The sequence below is a fragment of the Nycticebus coucang genome, chromosome 12, assembly GCF_027406575.1.
Source record: "Nycticebus coucang isolate mNycCou1 chromosome 12, mNycCou1.pri, whole genome shotgun sequence".
In the NCBI taxonomy this organism is placed as follows: Eukaryota; Metazoa; Chordata; class Mammalia; order Primates; family Lorisidae; genus Nycticebus; species Nycticebus coucang.
Genome location: NC_069791.1, coordinates 28,739,185 through 28,764,876, shown reverse-complemented (window position 1 = coordinate 28,764,876; position 25,692 = coordinate 28,739,185). Strand labels below are relative to the sequence as shown.

The following is a 25,692-nucleotide window of genomic DNA, read 5'->3' as shown; positions in this document are numbered from 1 at the left end:
TTAAAAAATATATATATTTTTCCTTTTGACAGAGTCTCACTCTGTTGTCCTGGGTAGAGTGCTCTGGTGTCATAGCTCACAGCAACCTCAAACCCTTGGGTTTGAGCAATTCTCTTGCCTCAGCCTCCCAAGTGGCTGGGACTACAGACACCTCACAACCCCTGTTTAATTTTTCTATTTTCTAAGTCGTTTTATTTTTTTATTATTTATTTATTTACTTTTATTTATTTATTTATTTATTTATTTTAGACATTCTCAAGCTGTCGCCCTGGGTAGAGTGCCCATGGTATCACAGCTCACAGCAACCTCAGACTCTTGGGCTTAAGCAATTCTCTGGCCTCAGCCTCCCAAGTAGCTGGGACTGCAGGTGCCTGCCACAACACCTGGCTATTTTTTGGTTGCAGTTGTCATTGTTGTTTTAGCTGGCCCAGCCGGGTTTGAACCCACCGGCCTTGGTATATGTGGCTGGCACCCTAACTGCTGAGCCACAGGCGCCAAACCTTCTAAGTGGTTTTAAACTGGAGTCTTACTCTTGCTCAGGCTGGTCTTGAACTCCTTATCTCAGGCCATCCACCTGCCTCAGCCTCCCAGAGAGGTAGGATTACAAGCGTGAGCCACTGTGCTTGGCCAAGGGTGGGTTTCTGATGAGCATGTTGGTCAGCCTCTTGGTGGGGGAGATGATGCGGGAGTTCCAAGGAAGGGCATCCTACCCAGCTACGTCACCCATCTGCACAGCACATAGTCTCTGCAATGGCATCAAGTTCCGTATCTTTGCAATCCCAGTTATAATGTTTTATAACCTTTAAAATCACATATAGCGGGGAAACACAATAACAAGTTTCCTATTTGCATACATATTTGAACTCCAATGAGCAGAACATATAACATTTATAAAACAACTAAGTATTTTCCATTCATTGTTAGGGCATCCTTTTTTTTTTGTAGTTTTTGGCTGGGGTGGGATTTGAACCCGCCACCTCCGGAATATGGGGTGTGCCCTACTCCTTTGAACCACAGGTGCTGCCCCCTACAGCATCCATTTTATTATTATTATTGTTGTTACGTTTTTTAGAGATGAGATTCTACTGTGTTTCCTAGGAGGCCTTGAACTCCTGGCCTCAACTGATCCTCCCACTTAAGCTTCTTGAGTAGCTGGTATTGCGGGTGTGAGCCACTGTGCCCAGCATTTTTATTAATCTTGTTGCCTTCTCTTTCAATCTTTGAATATGTTCCTTATTACATGTTGTCCGTTGAATGATTCAGGATTTAGTTATGTCCCTGCCTCCCACCCTATACTTTTTATAATTTTTCCTCAGGCCAACTGGTAGCCATCGTTCAATTTCCCACTATAGGCTTGGTTGACTATTATCATTATAGTAACTATCATTTCATGAGCTCCCTTAACCCAAATTATTCTGTGTCCTGTCTTTTTCAAAATATCACAGCATTTTGCATAGGCCTTTTTTTTTTTGAAACGGTCTTACTTTGTCACCCTTGGTAGAGTACCATGGCCTCATAGCTCACAGCAACCCCAAACTCCTGGGCTGAAGTGATCGTCTTGCTGGGACTGCAGGTGCCCGCCACCGCGCCAGGCTATTTTTTAGAGATGGCATCTTGCTCTGGCTCAGGCTGGTCTCGAACCTGTGAGCTCAGGCAATCCACCCATCTTGGCCTCCCAAGTGCTGGGATTACAGTATGGTATGAATATTCAATAAGCCGATATTATGAAGTGCACAGCTGGAAACTTGGTTTGATGGGTTAATACCAGAGCCCTCACTAAGCATCCATTGTCACCAGCTGTGTATATCTTTGGGCCGAATGCTAAGAGAGCGTTCTCTTTAGGGTAGGTGCGGCTTGGCACAGAGCCCTTCCCGGTGACTCAAGTTCTTCTGCCCACCTCCCTCGTTCTCCTTGAGAAGTCCCTCTTAACCCATGGGCCTTATAGAAGGACGTGGCTTTGAGTGCTCCTCTCCCTCTGTCCATTCTCAGCCACAGTTGAAGGGTGGACTGGGTATGTCATCATGGAGAATATTTTCCTTGAAGCGAGAGGGGTAAAGAAAGCATCGGTCTTGCCTTGGCCACATGTGAGATGGAGCCAGCCTGACTCCCTCACTTCATCAGAATTCTACCTGTTCACATTCATGCTAATAATCAAAAAATCTGAGACTTCCTTATTTTTTCCTTGCAGATGAGTAATAGCATGCCTGGTCCCGAGGTGGAAAAGTGGTTTTTAAAAATTAGCTGGGTTTATGTTGTGATAGGAGTTATTCTCATCCTCACCTCATCCACATCCCTCAGCCAATGTCCCCCCTTGGGAGCATTGCACTAATGTGGCTTCAACTCCTCCTGCAGACTGTCTCTCATGCCCAGGCCATTTTATATTTTGTGTAGCAATTGCTTTAGTTGTTCCAGTTTTCAGTTGTACTGCTGCAGGAGCAATGTTTAGAGACACGGAGGATCATCAAAAATGTTTCTTTCACTTGGCTCAATCTTCATTGCGTATGCCTTCAAATGCAATCACTAATTTGTTGTTGTATACATTGGGCATCTGTTTTGGAGACAAGCTAGGGTTTCTAGGGCTTTTCTTGGATAAAGGGAAATCCAATCAGTTATGCAATTTACAATACCCATGATGAGAAAGCCCACCAATTACTTAGGAGAGGACTAACTCCTCTTGGTATGAAGATCAGACATAGATTTGTTCTGCAGAACACAAACAGTTTCATAAAATGAAATGCTGTGTGAGCTAATGGATAATGACCTCTACAGCATCCTTTTGTAGACAAGATGACCACTTCCTCCAGGTTGAGATTTCTAACTTTTCTTAGGGCCTCATGACCCAACATCAAAACATAGTAACAGACTGAAGGATGTATGTAGATCAGGTACCCAGCTGTGTACAGGTTGGGGGATTATAGAGTACCTGAAATTGAATGGACTGATAGCTTTCAAGTAATCCCAGCTGAGTGCAATGATTTATGCCAGCAATCCCAACATTTTGGGAGGCCGAGGCGGGAGAATTACTTAAGACCAGGAGCTTGAGACTAGACTGAGCATCATAGCAAGACCCCATCTCTAAAAAGAAAAAAAATCTTGGGTGGTGCCTGTGGCTCAAAGGAGTAGGGCGCCAGCCCCATATGCCAGAGGTGGCAGGTTCAAACCCAGCCCAGGCCAAAAAAAAAAAACTGCAAAAAAAAAAAAGGAAAAAGAAAAAAACTTTTTTAATTAGCCAGACATGGTGGTATGTATGTTTAGTCCCACAACTTAAGCAGCTGAGGCAAGAGGAATCATTGAGCCCAGGCATTTGAGGTTGCTGTGAGCTATGATGATGCCACTGCACTCTCCCCTGGGCAGCAGAGTGAGATCCTGTCTCCAGAAGATAAACACACAAGCAAACAAACAAATATTCCCCTCTTAGATAGATGTAGAGCATGAGATTGAGATTGTGTTTTTTTGTTTTTTTTTTTTGAGACAGAACCTCAAGCTATCACCCTGGGTAGAGTGCTGTGGCATCACAGCTCACAGCAACCTCAACTCCTGGGCTCAAGTGATTCTCCTGCCTCTGCCTCCGAAGTAGTTGGGACTACAGGAGCCCTCCACAACGCCCGGCTATTTTTTTGGTTGCAGCTGTCATTGTTGTTTGGCAGGCCCAGGCTGGATTCAAACCCGCCAGCTTGGGTGTATGTGGCTGGTGCCTTAGCCGCTTGAGCCACAGGTGCCGAGCCTGAGATTGTGTTTTTTAACAAGTAGCAAGAGTTCATATTTTCTATTTGGTCAGTCTTACGAGAATGGTAAAAAAGACAAGTCAGTTAGAGACAGGAATGGTGAAAAAATATGATGATATGAAATGGTCAATTATGTGGCTGTTAAACATGATGCTTAGGACATATTTTAATAATATAAAAGATTTCTCAAACTATAAGTAAATAAGGTAGTATACAAAACTAAATGTAATATATGATCTTAACAATGTTTGATATATATATCAAACAAAGCTTATATATAGCAAGATATGAATGTTTGAGATATGTATATATAATATATCTACACATATACATGTATACAAATGTGTATATATGTACAAGATACAAATCTTTGGTTTTCCTCAATAGAATTTTTTTTTTTTTTGAGACAGGGTCTTACTCTGTTGCCTGAGCTAGAGTACAGTGGTGTCATCATAGCTCACTGTAACCTCAAACTCCTGGGCTCAAATCCTCCTGCTTCAGCTTCCCAAGTAGCTGTGAATACAGGAATACACCACCATGTCTGGCTAATTTTATTTTATTTTTCTATAGAGATGGGCACTATGCTGGTCTCAAACTTCTGGCCTCAAGTGATCCTCCCAGCTTGGCCTCCTAAAGTGCTAGGGGTGAGTCACTGCGTCCAGCCAGAATCTTATTTTTTTTTTTCCCCTTTCATTTACTGAAATAGAAGGATGAAAGACACTTTCTGGATGGGTTGAAATATCTTAGAAAGAGGTACCTGTTTTGAGTTACTAATTGTTTGGGTCCTGGGTGTGATTGGCCATCAGACCAAGGGGTAAGAAAAAAAAACAACAACCAGGTTTTGATTGGATTGGATCAGAGAGTTGGGGTGGATGTGAGGAGACATAAAGACCACGTGGGGAAAATGAATAGAGAAAGGCAGCCATGTACAGGACTTCCAGAGGGGCCTTCAGAAGTCTGAAAAGATGATCCCTGAAGTTGTCCATGGAGAGAGAGGGCCCAGTGCTAAGAGACTCCCACAGGAGGCTTGGAGTACTCATCCCCTACCAGACAGACCCGCACTTGAATGACAACATGCTCATTATCAGCACCCCAGGGTCTACACCAGTCTGTTTTCACACGGAGGGGGCCTTGCTCCTTCCCGCACTTGTATTAAAGTGATGATTGCCTCACCACAAGAGGCTGCCGGGTTCCTCGTTCATTACCTGGTTCATTACCTCGTTCATTACCCAGCATCCTTCTTAACCAGGCCCCAGGACACCAGATGACATAACAGGGATGGTAAAGGGAAGCCCTTTATATTTAGGGGTAAGAGGTTGAACAAGGCAAGCTTGAGCTGATTTAACAGTATACGTGTGTGTGTGTCACACACAATATTAGAAGAAATTATACCTACTTCAAGGACCCCATCTCCCTTCTAATACTTGCTCCTTAAATGTGAGTTTGCCCCAAATCCATTCTCAGTCCTTTTTTCTTTTCATTCTAGATACTCTCCTTGGGCTATTTTAGCTTCTACACAAATTCTGTTATGCATTAAACTGCAAATCTCCATTTACAGTCTAATAACATCTGGAAGTTTCCACTCAAAAAGCACATTGAATTTCTCATCTACAAGTTTTTTATCTTTATCGTTGTTTGTGTTTCTTATTCCCTAAATCCTTGACAAATATTATTCCATAATAAGAAAGAGGGTCCTGGGAAGGAGAAAGAAATCAGCACCCATATCTTTATGTCTTCACTTATCCTCATAAGCACTCTACGAAGCAGGTATAATCATTCCTATTTATAGATGAGGAAAACAGGGCTTTGAGCAGGTAAGTAAATTGTGCAAGTTTAAACAGCCTGGAAGTAGGATGACTGAAGTTTAAGATCAGGTCTATCTATTTCCCTAAGAAAAGAACATTGATAGTTTCCTGCTGGGGAACCAAACTTCTTATTCCCAGGATGTGGAATCACCAGGAAATAACCAGTTCAGTTCTTCCCTCAGGACATGCTATGACATGTTTTCTAAGTCACAATAACCTTTTTTTTTAACCTAAATTTTATTTTAGAATCCTGAGTAGGCTGGATGCAGTTGCTCACAACTATAATCAAAGTAATTTGGGAGGTTGAGGTGGGGGGATTGTGTGAGCCCAGAAGTTGCAGACAAATCTGGGCAACATAGTGAGACTCCATCTCTTAAAAAAAAAAAATAGGAAAAAACGACCTCAGTGTGGTGGCATGCTTCTGTAGTCCTAGGTACTCGGGAGGCTGAGGCAGGAGAATTGCTTGAGCTCAGGAATTAAAGGTTGCAGAGAACTCTGATTACCACTGTACTCCAGCCTGGGTGACAGAGCAGGGCATTGTCTGTAAAAAAAAAAAAAAAAAAAGAAGAAGAAAGAAAGAAAAGAAAGCCTTTTGGCTGGAGACGCAATCTAGTATTTCACCAAAATGACAAAATGAGGGAGGTACACACAGGAAGAGGAGAGGCACCCGATACACGTTCTCTAGGCCTTCTAGAAAACATGGAGTTGTTCCTTTGGCCACATAACGTGAGAATCTACAAGAAAGGTGATATTGTAGACATCAAGGGAATGGCTACTGTTCAAAAAAGTATGCCACCCAAATGTCACCATGGCAAAACTGGAGGAGTCTACAGTGTTATCCAGCGTGCTGTTGGCCTTATTTTAAACAAACAAGGGCAAGATTCTTGCCGAGAGGATTAATGTTCGTATTGAGCATATTAAGCACTCTAAGAGCCGAGATAGCTTCCTAAAATGTGTGAAGGAAAATGACCAGAAAAAGAAGGAAGCCAAAGAGAAAGGTATCTGGGTTCAACTGAAGCGCCAGCCTGCACCACCCAGAGATGCTCACTTTGTGAGAACGAACGGAAAGGAGCCTGAGCTCCTGGAACCCATTCCCCATGAATTCACGGCATACTAGGCATAGCAAGCTTTGTGACAACCTATGGAAAGGACCCTGAGCTGCGGGAATGTATTCCCTATGAATTCACGGCATAATAGGTATAAAAAATAAAAGGCTACTGGAAGAAAGAAAGAGAGAGAGAAGGAAGGAAGGAGAGAGAGATAGAGAGAGAGAAAGAAAGAAGAAAGAAAGAAAGAAAGAAAGAGAAAGAAAGAAAGAAAGAAAGAAAGAAAGAAAGAAAGAAAGAAAGAAAGAAAGAAAGAAAGAAAGAAAGAAAGAAAGAAAGAAAGAAAGAAAGAAAGAAAGAGAAAGAAAAAAAAAAGAAGGAATCCTGAATAAAAAGCTGTGACCGTCTAGCTTCATACACTCTCTGATATTACTTGAGACCTCAGCCTATCTGGCAAAAAGTTACATTATAGGATTCACATCTTGCTGATTTTAAAATTACTACAAAGTAACAGTAAGAAGACATTGTGGTGATGGCCTAAAAGTAGTACTATAGTTTGAATGCTTGTGTCTCTCCAAAATTCATGTTGGAAATTAGTCCCCAGTGCAAGAACTTTAAGAGGTGAGGCCTTTAGGTGATAGGACTATCTGCCTTCCTGGACAGGATGAGTGCCTTAGAAAAGGACTGTAGAGGCTTGACACCTGTAGCTCAAGTGGCTAAGGTGCCAGCCACATACACCAGAGCTGATGGGTTCAAATTCAGCCCGGGCCCGCCAAACAACAATGACAACTACAACCAAAAAAATAGCTGGGTGTTGTGGTGGGCGCCTGTAGTCCCAGCTACTTGGGAGGCCGTGGCAAGAGACTCGCTTAAGCCCAGGTGCTGGAGGTTGCTGAGAGCTGTGATGCCAGAGCACTCTACCCAGGGTGACAGATTGAGGCTCTGTCTCCAAAAAAAAGAAAGTAAGAAAAGGGCTGTAGAGAACTAGCTAGGCATTTCCCCCCTTCTACTCTTTTGCCATGTAAGGAAACAGCAAGAAGGTGCCATCTTGGAAGCAGAGAGCAGCCTTCAATAGACACTGGATCTGCTGGCACCTTAGTTTTGGCCCTTTCGCCTCCAGAACTGTGAGGAAATAAATATCTGCTTTTAATAAATTACCCAGTCTCAGGTGTTTTGTTATAGCAACCTAGACAGACTCAGTAAACATAAAAACCAATAGAATAGAATCAAGAATCTAGAAATAAAACCCTATGTCTATGGTCAACTGACTTTTGACAAGTGTCAAGATCATCTGATTAGGAAAGAATAGCCTCTCAACAAATGGTGCTGAGACAACAAGATAGCCACTTGCAAAAGATAAAATTGTACCCTTACCTCATATAATAATAAAAAAAAATTCAAAATGGATCAGAAACCTAATGTAAGAGCAAAAACTACAAAAACTCTTTAAATAAAACACAAGTTGAAAATTGGGCAATGCATTTTCAAATACGACACCAAAAGTATAAGCAACAAAAGAAAAAACAGACCAGGTGAGGAGGTGTGTTTAATCCTAGCACTTTGGGAAGCTGGGGCAGGAGGACTGCTTGAGACCAAGAGTTTGAGACCAGCCTGAACAAGAGTGAGACCCTGTCTCTACAAAAAGTAGAAAAAGTAGTCTGGTGTGTGGTGTACACATGTAGCTCCAGCTACTTGGAAGGCTGAGGCAGGAAGGTTGCTCAAGCCTGGGAGGTTTCCAAGGATACAGAGGAAATGGACCCTCAGACACAGGTGCTGGGAATGTAAAATGGTTCAGCCACTTTAGAAAACAATCTAGAAGTTCATTTTTCTTTTTTTTTTTTTTTTTTGAGACAGAGCCTCAAGCTGTCCCCCTGAGTAGAGTACCGTGGCGTCACAGTTCACAGCAACTTCCAACTCCTGGGCTCAAGCGATTCTCCTGCCTCTGCCTCCCAAGTAGCTGGGACCACAGGCGCCCACCACAGCACCCAGCTATTTTTTGGTTGCAGCCATCATTGTTGTTTGGCGGGCCCGGAGTGGATTCAAACCCTCCAGCTCAGGTGTATGTGGCTGGTGCCTTAGCCGCTTGAGCCACAGGCGCCGAGCCTAATCTGGAAGTTCATCAAGATGTTAAACTTTTTGGCTCAGCACCTGTGGTTTAAGCGGCTAGGGCGCCAGCCACATACACATCAGCTGGCGGGTTTGCATCCAGCCCGGGCCCACCAAACAACAATGATGGCTGCAACCAAAAAATAGCAGGGTGTTGTGGTGGGCACCTGTGGTCCCAGCTACTTGGGAGACTGAAGCAGGAGAATCGCTTGAGCCCAGGAGTTGGAGGTTGCTGTGAGCTTTGATGCTACGGCACTCTACCCAGGGCGACAGCTTGAGGCTCTGTCTCAAAAAAAAAAAAAAAAGGGGTGGTATATCCATACAGTGGAGTATCATTCAGCCATAAAAAGAAAAATAGTACTTCTGGGCGGTGCCTATGGCTCAGTGAATAGGGCACTGGCCCCACATACTGAGGGTGGTGGGTTTGAACTCTGCCAAACTGCAACAATAACAACAAAAAAAATAGCCAGGCGTTGTGGTGGGCGCCTGTAGTCCCAGCTACTCAGGAGGCTGAGGCAAGAGAATTGCCTACGCCCAAGAGTTGGAGGTTGCTGTGAGCTATGATGCCACAGCACTCTACGCAGGGTGACATAGTGAGATTCTGTTTAAAAAAAAAAAAGAAAAAATGTACTTCTTCTGTCACCTTGGTTTGGAAAAAAAAGAAAAGAAAAATAGTACTGATATAGTTACAACATGAATAAATCTTGAAAACATTAGCTAAGAAAAAAGCCAGGCACAAAAGAAAACATATTATATAATTTTAAACACATTCATAGAAAATATTAAAATTAGGAAAATCTATACAAACAGAAACTAGTTTAGCATTTCCTTAGGATTGAAGGAGTCGGGTGGCAGGTGGGATGAGGGATGATAGCTAAAGAGTACAGGTTATAAAAAGTTCTAAAATTGACTAGTGGCCAGGTGCAGTGGTTCAAATCTGTAATCTCAGCCCTCTGGGGGGCCAAGATGGGTGGATTGTTTCAGCTCAGGCGTTTGAGACCCCATCTCTACTAAAAATAGAAAAAGTTATCCAGGCATTGTGGCAAGTGCCTGTGGTCCCATCTACCCAGGAGGCTGAGGCAAGAGAATCGCTTGAGCCCAGGAGTTTGAGGTTGCTGTGAGCTATGACACCACAGCACTCTACCCAGGGCAATAGAGTAAGACTCTGTCTCAAAAAAAAGAAAAAAAGAAAAATTGACTTGTGATCGTTGCACAATTAAAAAACATTCAGTTATATGTTTTAAACAGGTGAATTCTATGGTATGTGAACTACATCTCAATAAAGTCATTTAAAAAGTGACCAGAATAGATGATCTCTGATGTTCTCTCAGCCTTAGATTCCACCTGCAGTCAGGATGCGGAAGAAGGACTGAACTGATTTTCTCAAGCTCTTTATTTCATCTAATTGAAAAAATAAATCACTCTACATGGGTGTCCAATTTGGAACCTTAATGCTGGTTATCCCATCAGTCCTCCTATCACAGTTCAAGGACCCAGGCAGAATCCTTCTGTCTTGTTATTCAGTCTACACATCATTCATTATCAGAATTATTTCATGGGCCAATTTGGCTCTTGGAGCTCTGGCTAGTCTGTCTGCATTCCAGAGAGCAAGAAAGAAGAAGGGGAGAGGGACATACCTCCTCTCGCTTACTGGGAATTGTACACACTACATCTGTTTAAACCCAGTTAGCCAGATCCTGGACATAGGGCAACTTACTTAATTTACTAACTTACATAAGTGTCCATGTTTATTACATGAATATGTCCAAAGCAAGCAATTGGGGGTTTTATTACTATGGAAGGAGAAGAGAACACTTTAGTTGAGAGACACCTAGCAAGGTGCCATACACTATGATTTAACTGATCAGCTACTTTCTGTTTTCTGTTGCTTATAAAAGTTTCTTACCTGAAACTGGGTAATGAATAAAGAAAAATAACTTATTTCTTATAGTTATGGAGACTGAGAAGTGTGAGGTCAAGGGGCTGCATCTGGTACGAGCCTTCTTGCTAGTGGAGACTGCAGAGGCCTGAGGCTGAGCAGGGCATCACATGGTGAGGTGGCTCAGTGGGCTAGCTCAGGTCTCTTCCTCTTTTTATAAAGCCACTAATGTCATTTCCATAATGCCCCATTAGTCTTCTAATCCATGAATTCATGAATGCATTAATTTAGGCAAAGCTAAAGGGAGGGGGGTAGAGGGAGGGAGATTGGTGGGATTACACCTGCGGTGCATCTTACAAGGATATATGTGAAACTTAGTAAATGTGGAATGTAAATGTCTTAGCACAATAACTAAGAAAATGCCAGGAAGGCTATGTTAACCAGTGTGATGAAAATGTGTCAAACGGTCTATGAAGCTAGTGTATGATGCCCCATGATCATATCAATGTACACACTGTGATTTAATAAAAAAAAAAAAAAATTTAGGCAAAGCTCTCATGACTCAGCCACATCTTAAAGTCCCCCCCTCTCAATACTGCCACATTGGGGATTATATGTCAACGTGAGTCTTGGAGAGATAAATATTCAAACCATAGCAATGGCTTCCTTTAATTTCCTTGTCTCCTTGTTCTCTTGCAAGCTCACTGACAAAACCCCAGTTCTGGATCAATATAACTGTTCACCATTTCTACTCTTACATTTGATCCTCTCAAGAAAGGTAAGCAATGCTGTGGCTTTTAGGACCTCTATAAATTCATAGTTTTTAAATTTCTGCTGGGGTTCTGACTCAGCTGGTGACGAATATTTATTCAAAGCAGTCTTTATATTCTTTGATTCATAGCACCTTGTAAGACCTTGGATGCATTTGTCACTTTGCTAGCATATAGTTTTGACTACCAAAGTGGTCTTCAAAATAAGATTAATAGAAGGAGGGTGGCGCCTGTGGCTCAGTTGGTAGGGTGCCGGCCCCATATACCGAGGGTGGTGGGTTCAAACCCGGCCCCGGCTGAACTGCAACCAAAAAATAGCTGGGCATTGTGGCGGGCGCCTGTGGTCCTAGCTACTTGGGAGGCTGAGGCAAGAGAATCGCTTAAGCCCAGGAGTTGGAGGTTGCTGTGAGCTGTGTGATGCCATGGCACTCTACCGAGGGCCATAAAGTGAGACTCTGTCTCTACAAAAAAAAAAAAAAAAAGATTAATAGAAGGAAGAGGAATTGGTATTCTGAAGCAGGTGATTCAGAACATTGCCTGAGATCAAGAAAATCAAGTCTGGTCAGAAGACAAATTCTAAAGAGATAATAGCTGGTGTTCAGAACTTTTTTAGTCTTCTTTTAAAGAAAGAATAATATCGGCCTGTATGCTATGATGTGCTACAAATTGTTTCCGTTGTTTCCAGCCAAAAAAGATAGAAGATGGATTTAATATTGAAGAAATGAGATTGAGATTGAGGATATGAGATTGCCCCCTGAATAAGTAAATACTGATGACAAAAATGGGATTATTTAGGCTTTTAAAGGGAGCATGATTTTACTTATTAATTTATTTATTTTTAAAAACTTTGTTTTTTTTTTTTTTTTTGCAGTTTTTGGCCAAGGCTGGGTTTGAACCCGCCATCACAGGCATATGGGGCCGGCGCCCTACTCCGTTGAGCCACAGGTGCCGCCCAGGGAAAATAAAAAACCAATGGGAAAATGCAATCTCAACTTAAACTGAGCACTTGGAGATTACAGTCCCTTCTAGTGGGAAGATGACAGGGATGCATCTGTGACTATAAAACAATCTGAGCAGTCATAACGAATCTGTTGGCCACTGAGTTTGGACATGTAAAGGGCGGAAGAAAAGCTATTTGGCTGGTTTTTTTTCCCCTGGTACAAAATGCTCTTGCTTTTTTTTTTCAGACAGAGCCTCAAGCTGTCGCCCTGGGTAGAGTGCTGTGGCATCACAGTTCACAGCAACCTCCAAACTCCTGGGCTCAAGCGATTCTCCTGCCTCTGCCTCCCAAGTAGCTGGGACTACAGGCGCCTGCCACAATGCTTGGCTATTTTTTTGGTTGCAGTTGTCACTGTTGTTTGGCGGGCACGGGCTGGATGTGAACCCATCAGCTCAGGTGTATGTGGCTGGCGCCTTAGCCGCTAGAGCCACAGGTGCCCAGCCGTTCTTGCTTTTATTAATGAGCAACTCACAAGAGAAGAGTAAGAGCTGGGAGTGCTCCCTGGTCAAACACAAAGGAACAGGGACACAAGGGGCTCAGGAAGCCATCTGAGCAGAGGGAGGCAGCAACCTCAGAAGTAGGTCCAGAAGGGCCCCACAATCTGGGCAGGGGCAGCTGCTGTGAGTGCTGGGATCTCGGCAGCGTGGTGATCAAATTCTGGGCCCAGAAGTCACTGAAGGCTGGACCTGGAGGTGTTAGTGTGGGAGGTGCTTGCTCTGCAAAAGCAGATTTCCTACTAGTCATTCATAGCAGAGCACCCCAGCACACCACAGATCCACCTTCTCATTGCATGTTCTCCCTTCCATCATTTCTGAGGCCATGGAGTTGTCTGCTCAACTATCTCCACACCTTAAACTTCTATTTATGCTTCAGTCCACTTTCTGCCTTCTCTGTTCCACACAAACTACTCTTGACAAGCCACCCACTTCCATGTTGCTAAATCCAGTGACGTTTTGTGTCCTCATCTTATCTGGCCTTGACCTCTTGGTAGTATTGACTTAGCCCCTCACTCATCTTAAGCTCTTCTGTTCTTCTGTTTTGTCCTTTTTTCTCCTGATTTTCCTTCCACCACCCTGACTTTTCTTTCTTTCTTTTTTTCTTTGGCCGGGGCCAGATTTGAACCCATCACGTCCAGTATATGGGGCCGGTGCCCTACTCCTTGAGCCACAGGCACCACTTGGCTACCCTGACTTTTCAACATTTCTTTCCTGGCTTTTGGTTTTTCTGAGACAGACCTATTGCTCTGGATAGATTGCAGCGATGGCATCATAACTCAATGCAACCTTGATCCTCCTGCTTCAGCCTCCCAAGTAGCTGGGACTATAGGCATATACCACGCCTGGCTAATTTTTTTAATTTTTATTTTAGTAGAGATAGGATCCCTCTGACTCAAACTTTGGCCTCAAGCAATCCTCCCATCTTGGCCTCCCAGAATGCTAAGATTACAGGCCTGGTTTTACCTGGCCTGGCTTTTCCTCTTCAAGTCAGTCTTTAATGGGGGCACCACAGCGCCAGGTCCCTTCTCTTCTCCATTTACTCTTTCCTATAGATAATTCCCTTCAGTTCCATGGACTTAAATACCATCTATAACTAATGATTTCCAGAGGAAAATCATTATGCCTCCCAAGAAGTTTCTTCTTAATTTTGGTCATACATTGACTTGTCTATTTAACATTTCTATTCAAATGTTTCAAAAGTGTCTTAACCTAGGTCTTGATTTCCTGAAATTGCATCTTTTTTTTTTTTTTTTGAGACAGAGTCTCACTATGTTGCCCTCGGTAGAGTCCAGTGGTGTCATAGCTCACAGCAACCTCAAACTCTTGGGCTCAAGCAATTCTCTTGCCTCAGCCTCCCAAGTAGCTGGGACTACAAGAGCCCGCCACAACACATGGCTATTTGTAGAGATGCGGTCTCACTCTAGCTCAGGCTGGTCCCGAACCTGTGAGCTCAGGCAATCCACCTACCTTGGACTCCCAGAGTGCTAGGATTACAAGTGTGAGGCACTGTGCCTGGCTTGTCCCATCTAACTAAATGACAAGCCATCTTCCCACATGAGAAATTAGAATTTATTCATGATTCCTTTTTTCTGTTCTAGCCTACATTCAAACATCAAGCAGGGTTTGAGAGTTCTATCCCACTCCCCATTCCACTCCTACCCAATGTAACTTTTTTTTTTGAGACAGTGTCTCACTCTGTCACCCTGGGTAGAGTGCCATGGCATCATATCTCACAGCATCCTCAAATTCTTAGGCTTTCAGCAATCCTCCTGCCTCAGCCTCTCAAGTAGTTGTTACTACAGGTGCCTACCACAATGCCCGGCTAGTTTTTCAATTTTTTAGTTTTTAAAAAAATTTTATAATTATTTTTTACTTTTTAAAACTTTCAGATTAATATGAGGGTACAAACAATTAGATTACAATGTTTGCATCTATTAGGTAATCCCTAATAGATTGTTGTAGTTGTGTCCTTACCTAAGAAGTGTGCCACATACTCTTACAGTGTGCCCATTAGGGGAGAGCTCAGCAATCCTCCTTCCCCTTCCCTCTCCCTCCTCCCTAGGTTTTTTATTTTTGGTAGAGGTGGGATCTTGCTCTTGTTCAGGCTGGTCTCAAACTCCTGAGCTCAAGTAATCCACCTGCCTCAGCCTACCAGACTGCTGGGATTACAAGCATGAGCCACAGCACCCAGCTGTGATATTCTTAAAATACAAATAAAATCATTTAATTTCCATGAGGGCGGCGCGTGTGGCTCAGTAAGTAGGGCGCCAGCCCCATATGCCGAGGGTGGCGGGTTCAAACCCAGCCCCAGCCAAACTGCAACAAAAAAAAAATAGCCGGGCGTTGTGGTAGGCGCCTGTAGTCCCAGCTGCTCGGGAGGCTGAGGCAAGAGAATCGCGTAAGCCCAAGAGTTAGAGGTTGCTGTGAGCCGTGTGAGGCCACCGCACTCTACCTGAGGGCGGTGCAGTGAGACTCTGTCTCTACAAAAAAAAAAAAAAACATTTAATTTCCCAACTCATGGATAACCAAAGGCTTCTGTATTCTACAGAACTGGTCTCTGGTGCCAAAGGGTGTCTGTTAGGGACCTGTTAGGAACTGGGTTTTACCTGTATTTATAGATGCTCCCAGGGCTCACATCACTGCCTGAGTTCCACCCCCTGCTCTATCCCTACACCCCTATCTGTGGAAGAATTGTTTTCCATAAAACCAGTCCCTGATTGCAAAAAGTTCGGAGATTGCTGATGTTGAGTACAGGGTTAATAAAAATGTACCCATCAGAAAGATGGGGCAGGATAGAGTATGGGACTGGGCCACAATGGAAACTTAGAAAAAAGGAAAATGACAGGGCAAACTCTGCTTTTAGTTCTAGCCAAGGAGAGGAAGACCCAGGCAGCCCAATCCAAGTACTACGATTCCATGGAAGGACTATGCTTACAGTCTGTGGAGTGAGGAACCTCCAGGGACATATTGAGAAGAAGGCAGTTTAGCTACCTGCAATTATAGGTTTCTTTTCTTTTCTCTTCAGCAGATTATGATATCAGGGTGACAGAGGGCAGGTCCACAGGAGTACCCAGGAGGGGCTTTCCACTTGGAGTTTGAGCTTAAGGAAACACAGATGGAATGATGTAGTTATTATCATCCCTGCTTCTGAGACTGAAATTCATGGTGGCTGCGCTGCATGTTTTGAGTGGTTCCTCCTTTTATTTATTTACTTTAAGATCAGCCAATCACAAAATAATATTCTGGGTCGTTTTCAGGTCAGATAATCACAAGATGATCTTCTGTTGTGATCATCAGCCTTTGGATGGAATCTTTTTGTCCATTTTCTGAAGCAATAAAAAAACACATCCAGAGAGCCCATTTATGGAAGCTTTATAAAGCCCGGTCTTTTGCGAATCTTCCTTCCAAACCATCAGAGATCCTCCTTTTTTTCTTTACCATGTTCACAATGATGGGAGAGTTGGGTCCTGCTTTCTAACTCAGAAAACCCTTATGTGTAGAATACTCGGCCACTGACAACCGCTCCAGAGTAAGCGCCCCCCAGGAGGAGCGAGGAAGGAACTGGGGAGAACCAGTGATCTCCGGGGTCCCACAACCTTGCTGTTCTTTCTTTTCTTCACTCTGATTTTGGTTTCATCTCCTTTTGTGACTCTCGGTCATCATTCTTCATGTTGACTAATGCGATTATCTTAGGAGCATAGAATATTTAGTTGCTGGGTTTGCATTAGTAATGAGTGAGGATGGAGCCAACATAATGATTCAGTTTTGGGCTCTGCAATTATGATTCAAATTTTGACTCCATCCCTTAAGAGTTGTCTGACTTTGGGCAAGTCTTCCAACCTCCCTGTGCCTTCCTTTCACCACCTGTAAATCAGGGATATTTCCTCCCTGGAAGGTTCGTTGTTAGGATTGATGAGAATGCATGTAACTTACACAAAAGCATGCTTGGTACTTGGTCTCAAGAACTCTTAGTTGTTATTATTTAAACATGTCTGTTGTAGAGTATTATTGATACCTTATAAAGGGAATTTCATGCAGTTTTTCCGCAGAGGAAGGTGCTTTGATGGACATGAAATACAGAACTGGTTTACTGGATGCATGCATTACAAAGATAATTTTCTGGGTTGACAGTGATCTTGTGATACCTGGGCGAGGGCGAGCAACATTCTTAGGGGACAGTAACGTTATCTGGTGAGGGTGTTCGGAGAGAGGCGGGGAGCAAGAGGGAAGGCTGAGGAGGGGGCCTTGGGGCGCATCTGGAAGGCTTAGGAACCCCAGCGTCCTTTCAGGTTGCAGGTGGTCCGGAATGCTGCTGCGTGCCCCGGGGCGAGGAGGACGCTCGGGTCCCGAACCGGGGTAGTTTTGTTTGCTCTTCTCTGGAGAAGGCGCCAGTCCCAGGCAGTTTCCTGAGCTTCGGCTCTGCTCGCAGAGAGAGAGCTGGAGCGCACGCCACTCTCGGGGGCACCAACGTCCCCCATACAAAGTCCTGGGAGGAGCCCCCGCCCCGGGCGAACCGGGCGGGGCTCCGGCCTCCTCGCCGCGCGGCCCCCCGGCCTCTCACCGCGCGACTCCTGCCCCCTCCCCGCCCGGCTCCTCCCCCTCCCCTCGCGCCCCCCAGCCCCTCCCCGCGCGGCCTCCCAGCTCCTCCCCCTCCCCCTCCCACTCTGGCCTCTCCCCGCCAGCCTCACCCCCTACCCCCGGCCCCTCCCCGCCGCGCGCGCCTCGCGGAGCAGCAGCCGGCTGGGGCGGCCCAGCACGCCCGGCAGGAGGCGCCTGGGGACGTTTCCGTCTGGTCCTCGCCGCCTCCCCCGCTCTGACTCCATCCGCTCCCCGCCCCCTGCGCCGGGCAGCGGCCAGGCGGGAAGGGAGGGAGCGGGCCCCGACGCTGCATCATTCTGCACCGGCTTCAGCAGGGCCAGAGGGAGCAGGTGGAGCGGACGGGCGGACGGAGCGCGCCGGCCCGGGGAGACTGCAGTGCCGCGGCCCCGGAGACATGGCGGCCGGGCGCCTCTGAAGGAGCAGAGCCCGGAGCCCCTCGCCGCCCCCGGCCGCCGCAGTCCAGGCCGTGCCACTCGGCTGCTGACCGCGCGCAGGGGCCGGCCCGGAGGACACAAGCGGCAGCCGCTGGCGCCTCGAGCCTGAGCCGCTCCCCGGCGTTCTCCATGTTGCATTTCTCCCTCGTTTCTCGGGCAGGGTAGCTGCCGCCGCCAGGAGAGCTGTCAGGGCATCGCGCTGCCCTTCGTCCAGCCACACTTTCTTTCCCATTTTTACCCTTTCCTCCCCGTTTCCTTCTCCCTTTCCCCCGCCTGCTGTGCATCCTCCTCCCCTTCCCCACCGGTCCTCCTGCCTCCATCCACCGGGGCTATGGCCGCAGAAGAGGCATCGCAGACGGTGGACCATTACAAGACCGAGATAGAGAGGCTGACCAAGGAGCTCACAGAGACGACCCACGAGAAGATCCAGGCTGCCGAGTACGGGCTGGTGGTGCTGGAAGAGAAGCTGACCCTCAAACAGCAGTATGACGAGCTGGAGGCCGAGTACGACAGCCTCAAGCAGGAGCTGGAACAGCTGAAGGAGGTGAGTTGTCTGCGCCGCTCCCCTCCCGGCCCTCGCTCCCCCAGCCCCCCACTCCATGTTTTGATTAAGGACTGTTTTTCATCTTAGGGCCCTTTGTGGATTAGAGAAGATTGAAAGAGTCCATTGTTTTTCCCCAAGAGAAAAATTGCCCAAGAAATGAATGTATAAGCTGGAATTTGGAAGGCAGTGGCTGTTTAGCCTGGTGGGGGGAAGGAGATTCGTAAGGATCTTCAAGTACCAGCACTTAAAGGCGACTTTCAACTGGGTTGGAATGTATAAATCAAACTTCTCGAAACTGCTGTTATTTCAGACTCAGGTTTAGGTGACAATCCCATAATTCACCAAGGTTTTGTGCCCGAGGACCCACAATTGTGGATGTAGAATCGGTGGTCCCTCAGGTTTCTGCTGAATGTAACCACTCTTTGGTGAGAGAGGGAACTCCTCACCGATCCCATTTGACAAAGGCTGGACAGTCTTCAAACCTCCTTGGCTCTAGTCATTCTTGTCATGGAGCTGCAGGAGAAAAACAACTTTGCTGGGTGATCCCACTGTCTTGATCTCACCTCTGAGCTAGGCTGGGCCATGCCCAAGTCTTATGAGGTCACCCTGATCAGGAAAAATGGAACTCACCTACAAATGGTGTGAAAGAATGGTATATGTCAAATGTGTGGCTCATATGTTCAAATGAGTCTCTTCTGGTTAAAATGACTATTTTTATAAAACAAGAATATCACTCATGGGCCATCTGTAACATCAGTCCTCTTTATCCTTTTGGTATTTGGCTTCTTTTAAAGCTTGTCTAATGTATTGGAAGAAAACAATGAAATGTGGTTTGATTTCCTGTCAAGTGCTCTTAAGAACATATGTATTGTTTAAGGAGCTCAAGTTTGTTTTACCAGATTCTTGAGGCACTAAGGTAGCAAGAAGCCAATTGTAAATTTGAATGTACATGTATATATACACTACTTTTCTATGTGGCGAGTCTTTATTTTTAGGTGCATATTGGTATTTTAAAAATCAATTTTCATTTGGCGTGGATTATTACCAAAAATCTTTTTCTTATAATGTAAGTTTGGGTTTTTTTTTGGGGGGGGGAGTCTTGTTTTAGTTCTTATGGTTAAAAGATATTTATACATATCTGATCAACTTGCCTTCCAACTTAGTATATGATAGGAAAATATTTATATTTTCTCATATGTCTTTATTTGGATGCCCAAGTACCAAAGAATAAATATAGTGCATATGATTAAAAATTCTCAGTAGGAGTTTAATTTTTTTTTTGTATTGGGATATAAATTTCTAGTTTATGTTTTACTTCCAGTGTACGTATTTGGTCTTAACAACAGCTGGACTAGTTTATATTTTCCAACTTAGATGAAGTCTCATGCTGACATGTTTAAACCTTGGGAAATGAGGAAAGAGGATGATGACTGTAATTCTCAGAGATGTTTTGATTTTGTCTACAGCTATCAACACTGCTTTGCCAAGACGGGGAAGTGCAGGCCAGACAGTGGTCAGCCATCACCCTCTTGATAAAGAAGATGGACTTAATTTCAATATAACTGTTAACTGACCTTCCTGCTTGATTTAAACAACTCTTACCAGGGGTATTTCTGTGTCATTGCACTTGCCTTGTGTTGTAAACCTTTATGCATTTGTTTTTTTGCCGTGAGCTTTGAAGACAAGGAATCTGTCTTAATTAACTTTGCATCTAAAGTCTTTAACACAAAGCCTTACACAAAGTGGGCATGAAATAATATTTTGTGAAAGAATCACTTTGTACTGTAAGATACACCTTTATGAAGGATTTACCTGTCAATATTGGTTAGTGTCAGAGAGAGACTAAGGAAATTAGGAAGTGTAGTAAGTGAGTAACATTTTAAAAAAAGACCTACATTAATTTTACCAGCAATAATGAGGAAAATGGAAAAAATGTTATATAGGAATAATGTAACAGCAGTTTCTTAATGCAGAATAATGCAGATACCAATGGTATTTTTTTCTATAAAAACTTAAAGCATGAGGTTAATAAAAATGTATCAGGTTTGTTTATACCAAACGTATGAAGGAAAATAATTGTCAGAATTATTTTTTGGTTATTGTTGATTACTCGAGAAATCAGGATTATGTTTATGAAATGCTATTTGTTCATACACTGTATTTATTTTGGGTTGTATTTAGGATAAAGAAAATTCAATTTAAGATTTCTACTAAACTGGCTTATATAGTATATAAAAATGTATTTTAGGGTAATATAATAATCATTATACTTGATTATTTGATAAGTGAAACCTGTTATTTTTATTTTTTAAATATAGTATATATTTGGCAGTATTGCTTTTATAAGCTAAATCACTTTCAAGTAACTTTTCCTGTTTGAAAAGAAAATCCAAAATAATTATGCAAACTGAGGTCATCCAGTGAAATATCATATGGGACTCTTTTTTTTTTTTTTGGGCTGGGGCTGGGCTTGAACCCGCCACCTCTGGCATATGGGGCCGGTGCCCTACTCCTTTGAGCTACAGGGGCCACCAAATTTTTGTAAAATATGTTTTGAGGGCTCGGCGCCTGTGGCTTAAGTGGCTAAGGTGCCAGCCACATACACCTAAGCTGGTGGGTTCGAATCTAGCCCGGGCCCACCAAACAAAAACAATGGCTGCAACCAAAAAATAGCCAGGTGTTGTGGTGGGCGCCTGTAGTCCCAGCTACTTGGGAGGCGGAGGCAGGAGAATCGCTTAAGCCCAGGAGGTGGAGGTTGCTGTGAGCTGTGATGGCACAGCACTCTACCCAGGGCAATAACTTGAGGCTCTGTCTCAAAAAAACAAACAAAAAAACAAGAACATGTTTTGTGAGTGCTTTGATTTTTCAAATGGAAGTTTTATTTATTGTCAGGTCTCTTTAATAAGTGATATTGTTACATTAATTAAGCCAAAGAAATCTTTGACTTATTTCTGGTCTCTGTCAACAAATAGGATTCACTTAAAAATAATTGGACCAGTTAATGGGAATGTCAACACAAAGCTGTTGGATTAAGTCCAAGTTGAACATTAGTAATTTGCATCGTAGGAACATGGCTCAGTCTGTGCAGGTCATTTTGTTTTCTAGAATCAGCACTTAACAACGTTGGCACCTTCCTGCCCAGGTTAGGTACTGACTGCTGTGACAGTAACGCAAGTGAGCAGCAGTGCCTGAAGGTGTCGGAAATCAAGAAGATGAATTAATTCATTTTTTTTTCTAGTTATTTCTTTTCACCTGAGTGCTTTTTGACCTGCCCTGATCACTGTTTAGAGCTCTGCCCCGTGTCTAGTTGCCTGGACTGCTGTAATACTGTTCACAAAAGAATACACTTGAAAGAAAACTACCAAGGGTCTGAAAAAAGGATGACCTCTGACATCATCATAGGAGTCTCCTTTTCATTATATTACACTTTGGGTAGGCGGACAAAGCAACACATTCACTAGAATACTTGCGTGGGGTTTTATGATTTCACAAATAAGCTTCCCCTTCAGTGTCCTGAGAGGCTCCCTTGGCTGGTTACCTTCACCCTGCGGACTCCATGGAGGTACGCACGTCAGTGCTAAGTGTTTGACACCCGGGGCCAAAATAGTGTTTGAAGAAGAGTCATGGCTCCAAAATAACTCGACAACTAAAGATATGACATATAAAAATACCCTACATTTTAAATGTGAGGGGTTTTTTTTTTTTTAACTTAACAGAATGATTAAAATTCAAACGTGGTAAAAGTTTAAAAAGATCTCCTTTGGAAAGAAATGATTCAGCATTACTGAAAACTTATCTGTGCAACAGCTTTGAAAAAGTTTTACAGCTTGGTGACAGCAGGCTACCTCCTAAGCAGGCTACCTCCAACTCATTTTCTCAACCCTGACACCAAGGACCATCACTAGTTGCTGAAGAAGGGCTTTTTGGGTTTTTAGATCCAACTTTATGCTTTTTCATTCAAGAAATAAATATTTAGGCTCAGTGCCTGCAGTACAGTGGTTACGGTGCCAGCCACATGCACTGAAGCTGGCGGGTTTGAACCTGGCCTGGACCTGCTAAACAATGACAACTGCAACAACAACAACAAAAAGTAGCCAGGCCTTGTGGCAGGCACCTGTAGTCCCAGCTACTTGGGAGGCTGAGGCAAGAGACTTGCTTAAGCCCAAGAGTTAGAGGTTGCTGTGAGCTGTGATGCCACAGCCTCCCTGAGTCCTTGGGGTTGGGGGCTGAGCCTAAGGGAAACCAGCCCTTCCTGAGTCGTCGGGGTTAGGGGGGGCGAGCCACTGGAAACCAGCCCTCCCTGAGTCTTCAGGGTTGGGGGCGGGGGCGAGCCTAAGGGAAACCAGCCCTCCCTGAGTCCTTGGAGTTAGGGGGCTGAGAGCAATAATGCCTACTGCTTAATCTTTGAAATTGCATTAGAATTTTTAATTTAAGAGTAATTAATATTAAAAGTTTAAAAAATGGAATTTCTCTTTTTTTATTGTTTGGTATTCATTGAGGGTACAAAGAATGAGGTTATGCTGATTGCATTTGTTAAAGTCTGCCTTGTAATTGTGCCCTGCCCCCAAGAGCTGTGTCATACACTGTGACCCCTACTTCTCCTCCCTTCTCCCTACTCCCTCACTCTGTTAACCTGCCTTGTATTAGCTCATCTACTGCCTTCATATTAGAATTGAGCACATAGGATTCTTCTCCATTCTTGAGATGCTTTACTAAGAAGAATGTGTTATACCTCCATCCAGGTTAATAGAAAAGATGTAAAGTTGGGCGTCACCTAGGGCTCAGTGAGTAGGGCACTGGCCCCATATATTGAGGGTGGTTGGTTTGAGCCCAGCCCTGGCCAAACTGCAGCAAAAAATAGCCAGGCATTGTGGGGAGTGCCTGTAGTCCCAGCTATTTGGGAGGCTGAGGCAAGAGAATTGCCTAAGCCCAAGAGCTGGAGGTTGCTGTGAGCTGTGACACCACAACACTCTACTGAGGGCGACAAAGTGAGACTCTGTCTCTGAAAAAAAAAAAAAAAAAGTAAAGTCTCCATCTTTTTAAATGGCTGAGTAGTATTCCATGGTGTAAATATACCACAGCTTATTAATCCTGTGAGGTTGGTGGGCATTTAGGTTGTTTCCACGTTTTGGTGATTGTAGATTGAGCTGCAATAAACAGTCTAGTGCAAATATCCTTATGATAAAAGGATTTTCTTTCTTCTGGATAGATGCCTAGTAATGCAGTTGCGTCAAATGGGAGGTATACTTTGAGTTCTTTGAGGATTCTCCATACTTCCTTGTATTAGTTTGCAGTCCCACCAGCAGTGTAAAAGTGTTCCCTTCTCTCCAGATCCACACCAGCATCTGCAGCTTTGAGACTGTGATGTGGGCCATTCTCACTGGGGTTAGGTGATATCTCAGGGTTAGTTTTGATTTGCATTTCTCTTATGATTAGGGACCATGAGGATTTTTTCATGTTTGTTAGCCATTCATCTGTCTTCTGTAGAGAAGGTTCTGTTTATCTCTTGCCCAGTGATGTATAGGATTGTTTGGTCTTTTTTTTTGTTAATTAATTTGAGTTCTCTGTTGATCCTACAGAGGATCTAGAGTCCTCAGTAGATCAGCTTTTGTCCGATTCATAACATGCAAATAATCTTTTCCCATTTTGAAGGTTGCCTGTTTGCTTTGGTTGTTGTTTCCTTAGCTGTACAGAAGCTTTTCAGTTTAATTAAGTCTCATTTAAAAAATAGAATTTTTAATTTGAGGTTATATTTTCTATTTTTGGTCAGAAGAGTTTGATTGCTCTTTAAGAATTACAGTAAGGTAATAATGACAGTTTATCGCAACATTCCATGGTAGATAAAAGCATACACTAATAATTTTCTCTTTCTCTTCCTAATTTTGTCTGTGTTGTTAGCACTTTGGAGAGTATTCTTTTGGAATTATTTTAAATACTTTTAAGCATATGAATCCAGATGCAGGGTTTCTTACTATTCTCATTCTTTTGTTTTTATAAAAACAGCATCTTTCCATAAGTAACACTCTGTGACCTGCCTTTTTGAATGTAAGAGTGCTAGGGCAGGGCTGCATTTTTCAGACACTGATGTCTTAAGTGTGATGAAAATGAGGCTGATTAGGGAAGAAAACCAGAGAACTTTAGCAGGTATGGGTGATCCTGGAGGTGTGGTTAGGTGGCTTAGGTTCTGCCCTGAGTCTAGCTTGGTTCACAAGTGAGAGAGAAAAAAATGTTAAGTGTGCGTAAAAGGAACTGATGGAATTTGTTTGGTTGCCCAAAGCAGGCCTGTGTGATGATACCAAGGGAGAAGATGGACAGTTCAGTGAGTGAATTAGTAGTGATTCTGATTCCTTGTCTGGTTGGCTAGTGATGGAGATACACGTATCAGCATAATACCTGGCTGGTTTCCATGGCTGGCAAGAGCCGGTCCTGCAGGGTTGACCACATCCTGTCCATTCTGGGTCTTGGTGAAAAGCCAGGATGAGTCAGGCAATCGGGCTTCATTATGTTATCCCTTCTTTGCCCTCTGATAGTTGAGTTTGAAGATAGTTAGCATCCTGTTTCAGGTTTAGCATGTCATCACCCTGGAGGTGGGAAGAAGAGGGCACCAGATAGGAGCATTGCAGCACAAGTGTTCTCATTACAGGGGAGGGGACGTAAAGGTGGCAACTGATACCTTTCCTCCTGGGATTCCATTACTTTTGTCGATTAAAAATTAAGATTGTTGGGTGGCGCCTGTGGCTCAGTGAGTAGGGCGCTGCCCCCATATACTGTGGGTGGCGGGTTCAAACCCAGCCCCGACTGAACTGCAACCAAAAAATAGCCGGGCGCTGTGGTGGGCGCCTGTAGTCCCAGCTGCTCGGGAGGCTGAGGCAGGAGAATCGCGGAAGCCCAAGAGCTGGAGGTTGCTGTGAGTCCTGTGACATCACGGCACTCTACCGAAGGCGGTAAAGTGAGACTCTGTCTCTACAAAAAAAAAAAAAAAAATTAAGATTGTTGGAATAGATAATCTCTATGCTTTTTACCAGCTCTACACCTCTGAGATGGCCGTTTTTTTTTTTGTAGAGGCAGAGTCTCACTTTATTGCCCTCGGTAGAGTGCCATGGCGTCACACGGTTCACAGCAACCCCCAGCTCTTGGGCTTACGTGATTCTCCTGCCTCAGCCTCCCGAGCAACTGGGACTACAGGCACCCACCACAACGCCCGGCTATTTTTTTGGTTGCAGTTTGGCCGGGGCTGGGTTTGAACCCGCCACCCTCGGTATATGGGGCCGGCGCCCTACTCGCTGA

At 44.2% G+C, this 25,692-nt stretch overlaps 1 protein-coding gene across 7 annotated transcripts in view; it reads left to right on the top strand.

Moving 5' to 3' along the window:
* The first annotated feature begins 18,111 nt into the window (after positions 1 to 18,111).
* Positions 18,112 to 25,692, top strand: part of BICD1 (BICD cargo adaptor 1) — a 239,463-nt gene continuing 231,882 nt past the window's right edge. For 3 of the 7 annotated variants that reach the window (XR_008373394.1, XM_053557043.1, XM_053557044.1), the window contains exon 1: positions 18,112 to 18,405. Coding sequence is in view for 6 of the 7 variants with exons in the window: in XM_053557043.1 (XP_053413018.1) it covers positions 18,193 to 18,405 (213 nt within the window). In the remaining variant the exon portion in view is untranslated. Of the gene's footprint in view, positions 18,406 to 18,492; positions 18,900 to 19,871; positions 20,717 to 25,692 lie in introns of those variants that run through there. The other 4 variants (XM_053557042.1, XM_053557047.1, XM_053557045.1 and 1 more) reach the window with 3 other exon arrangements.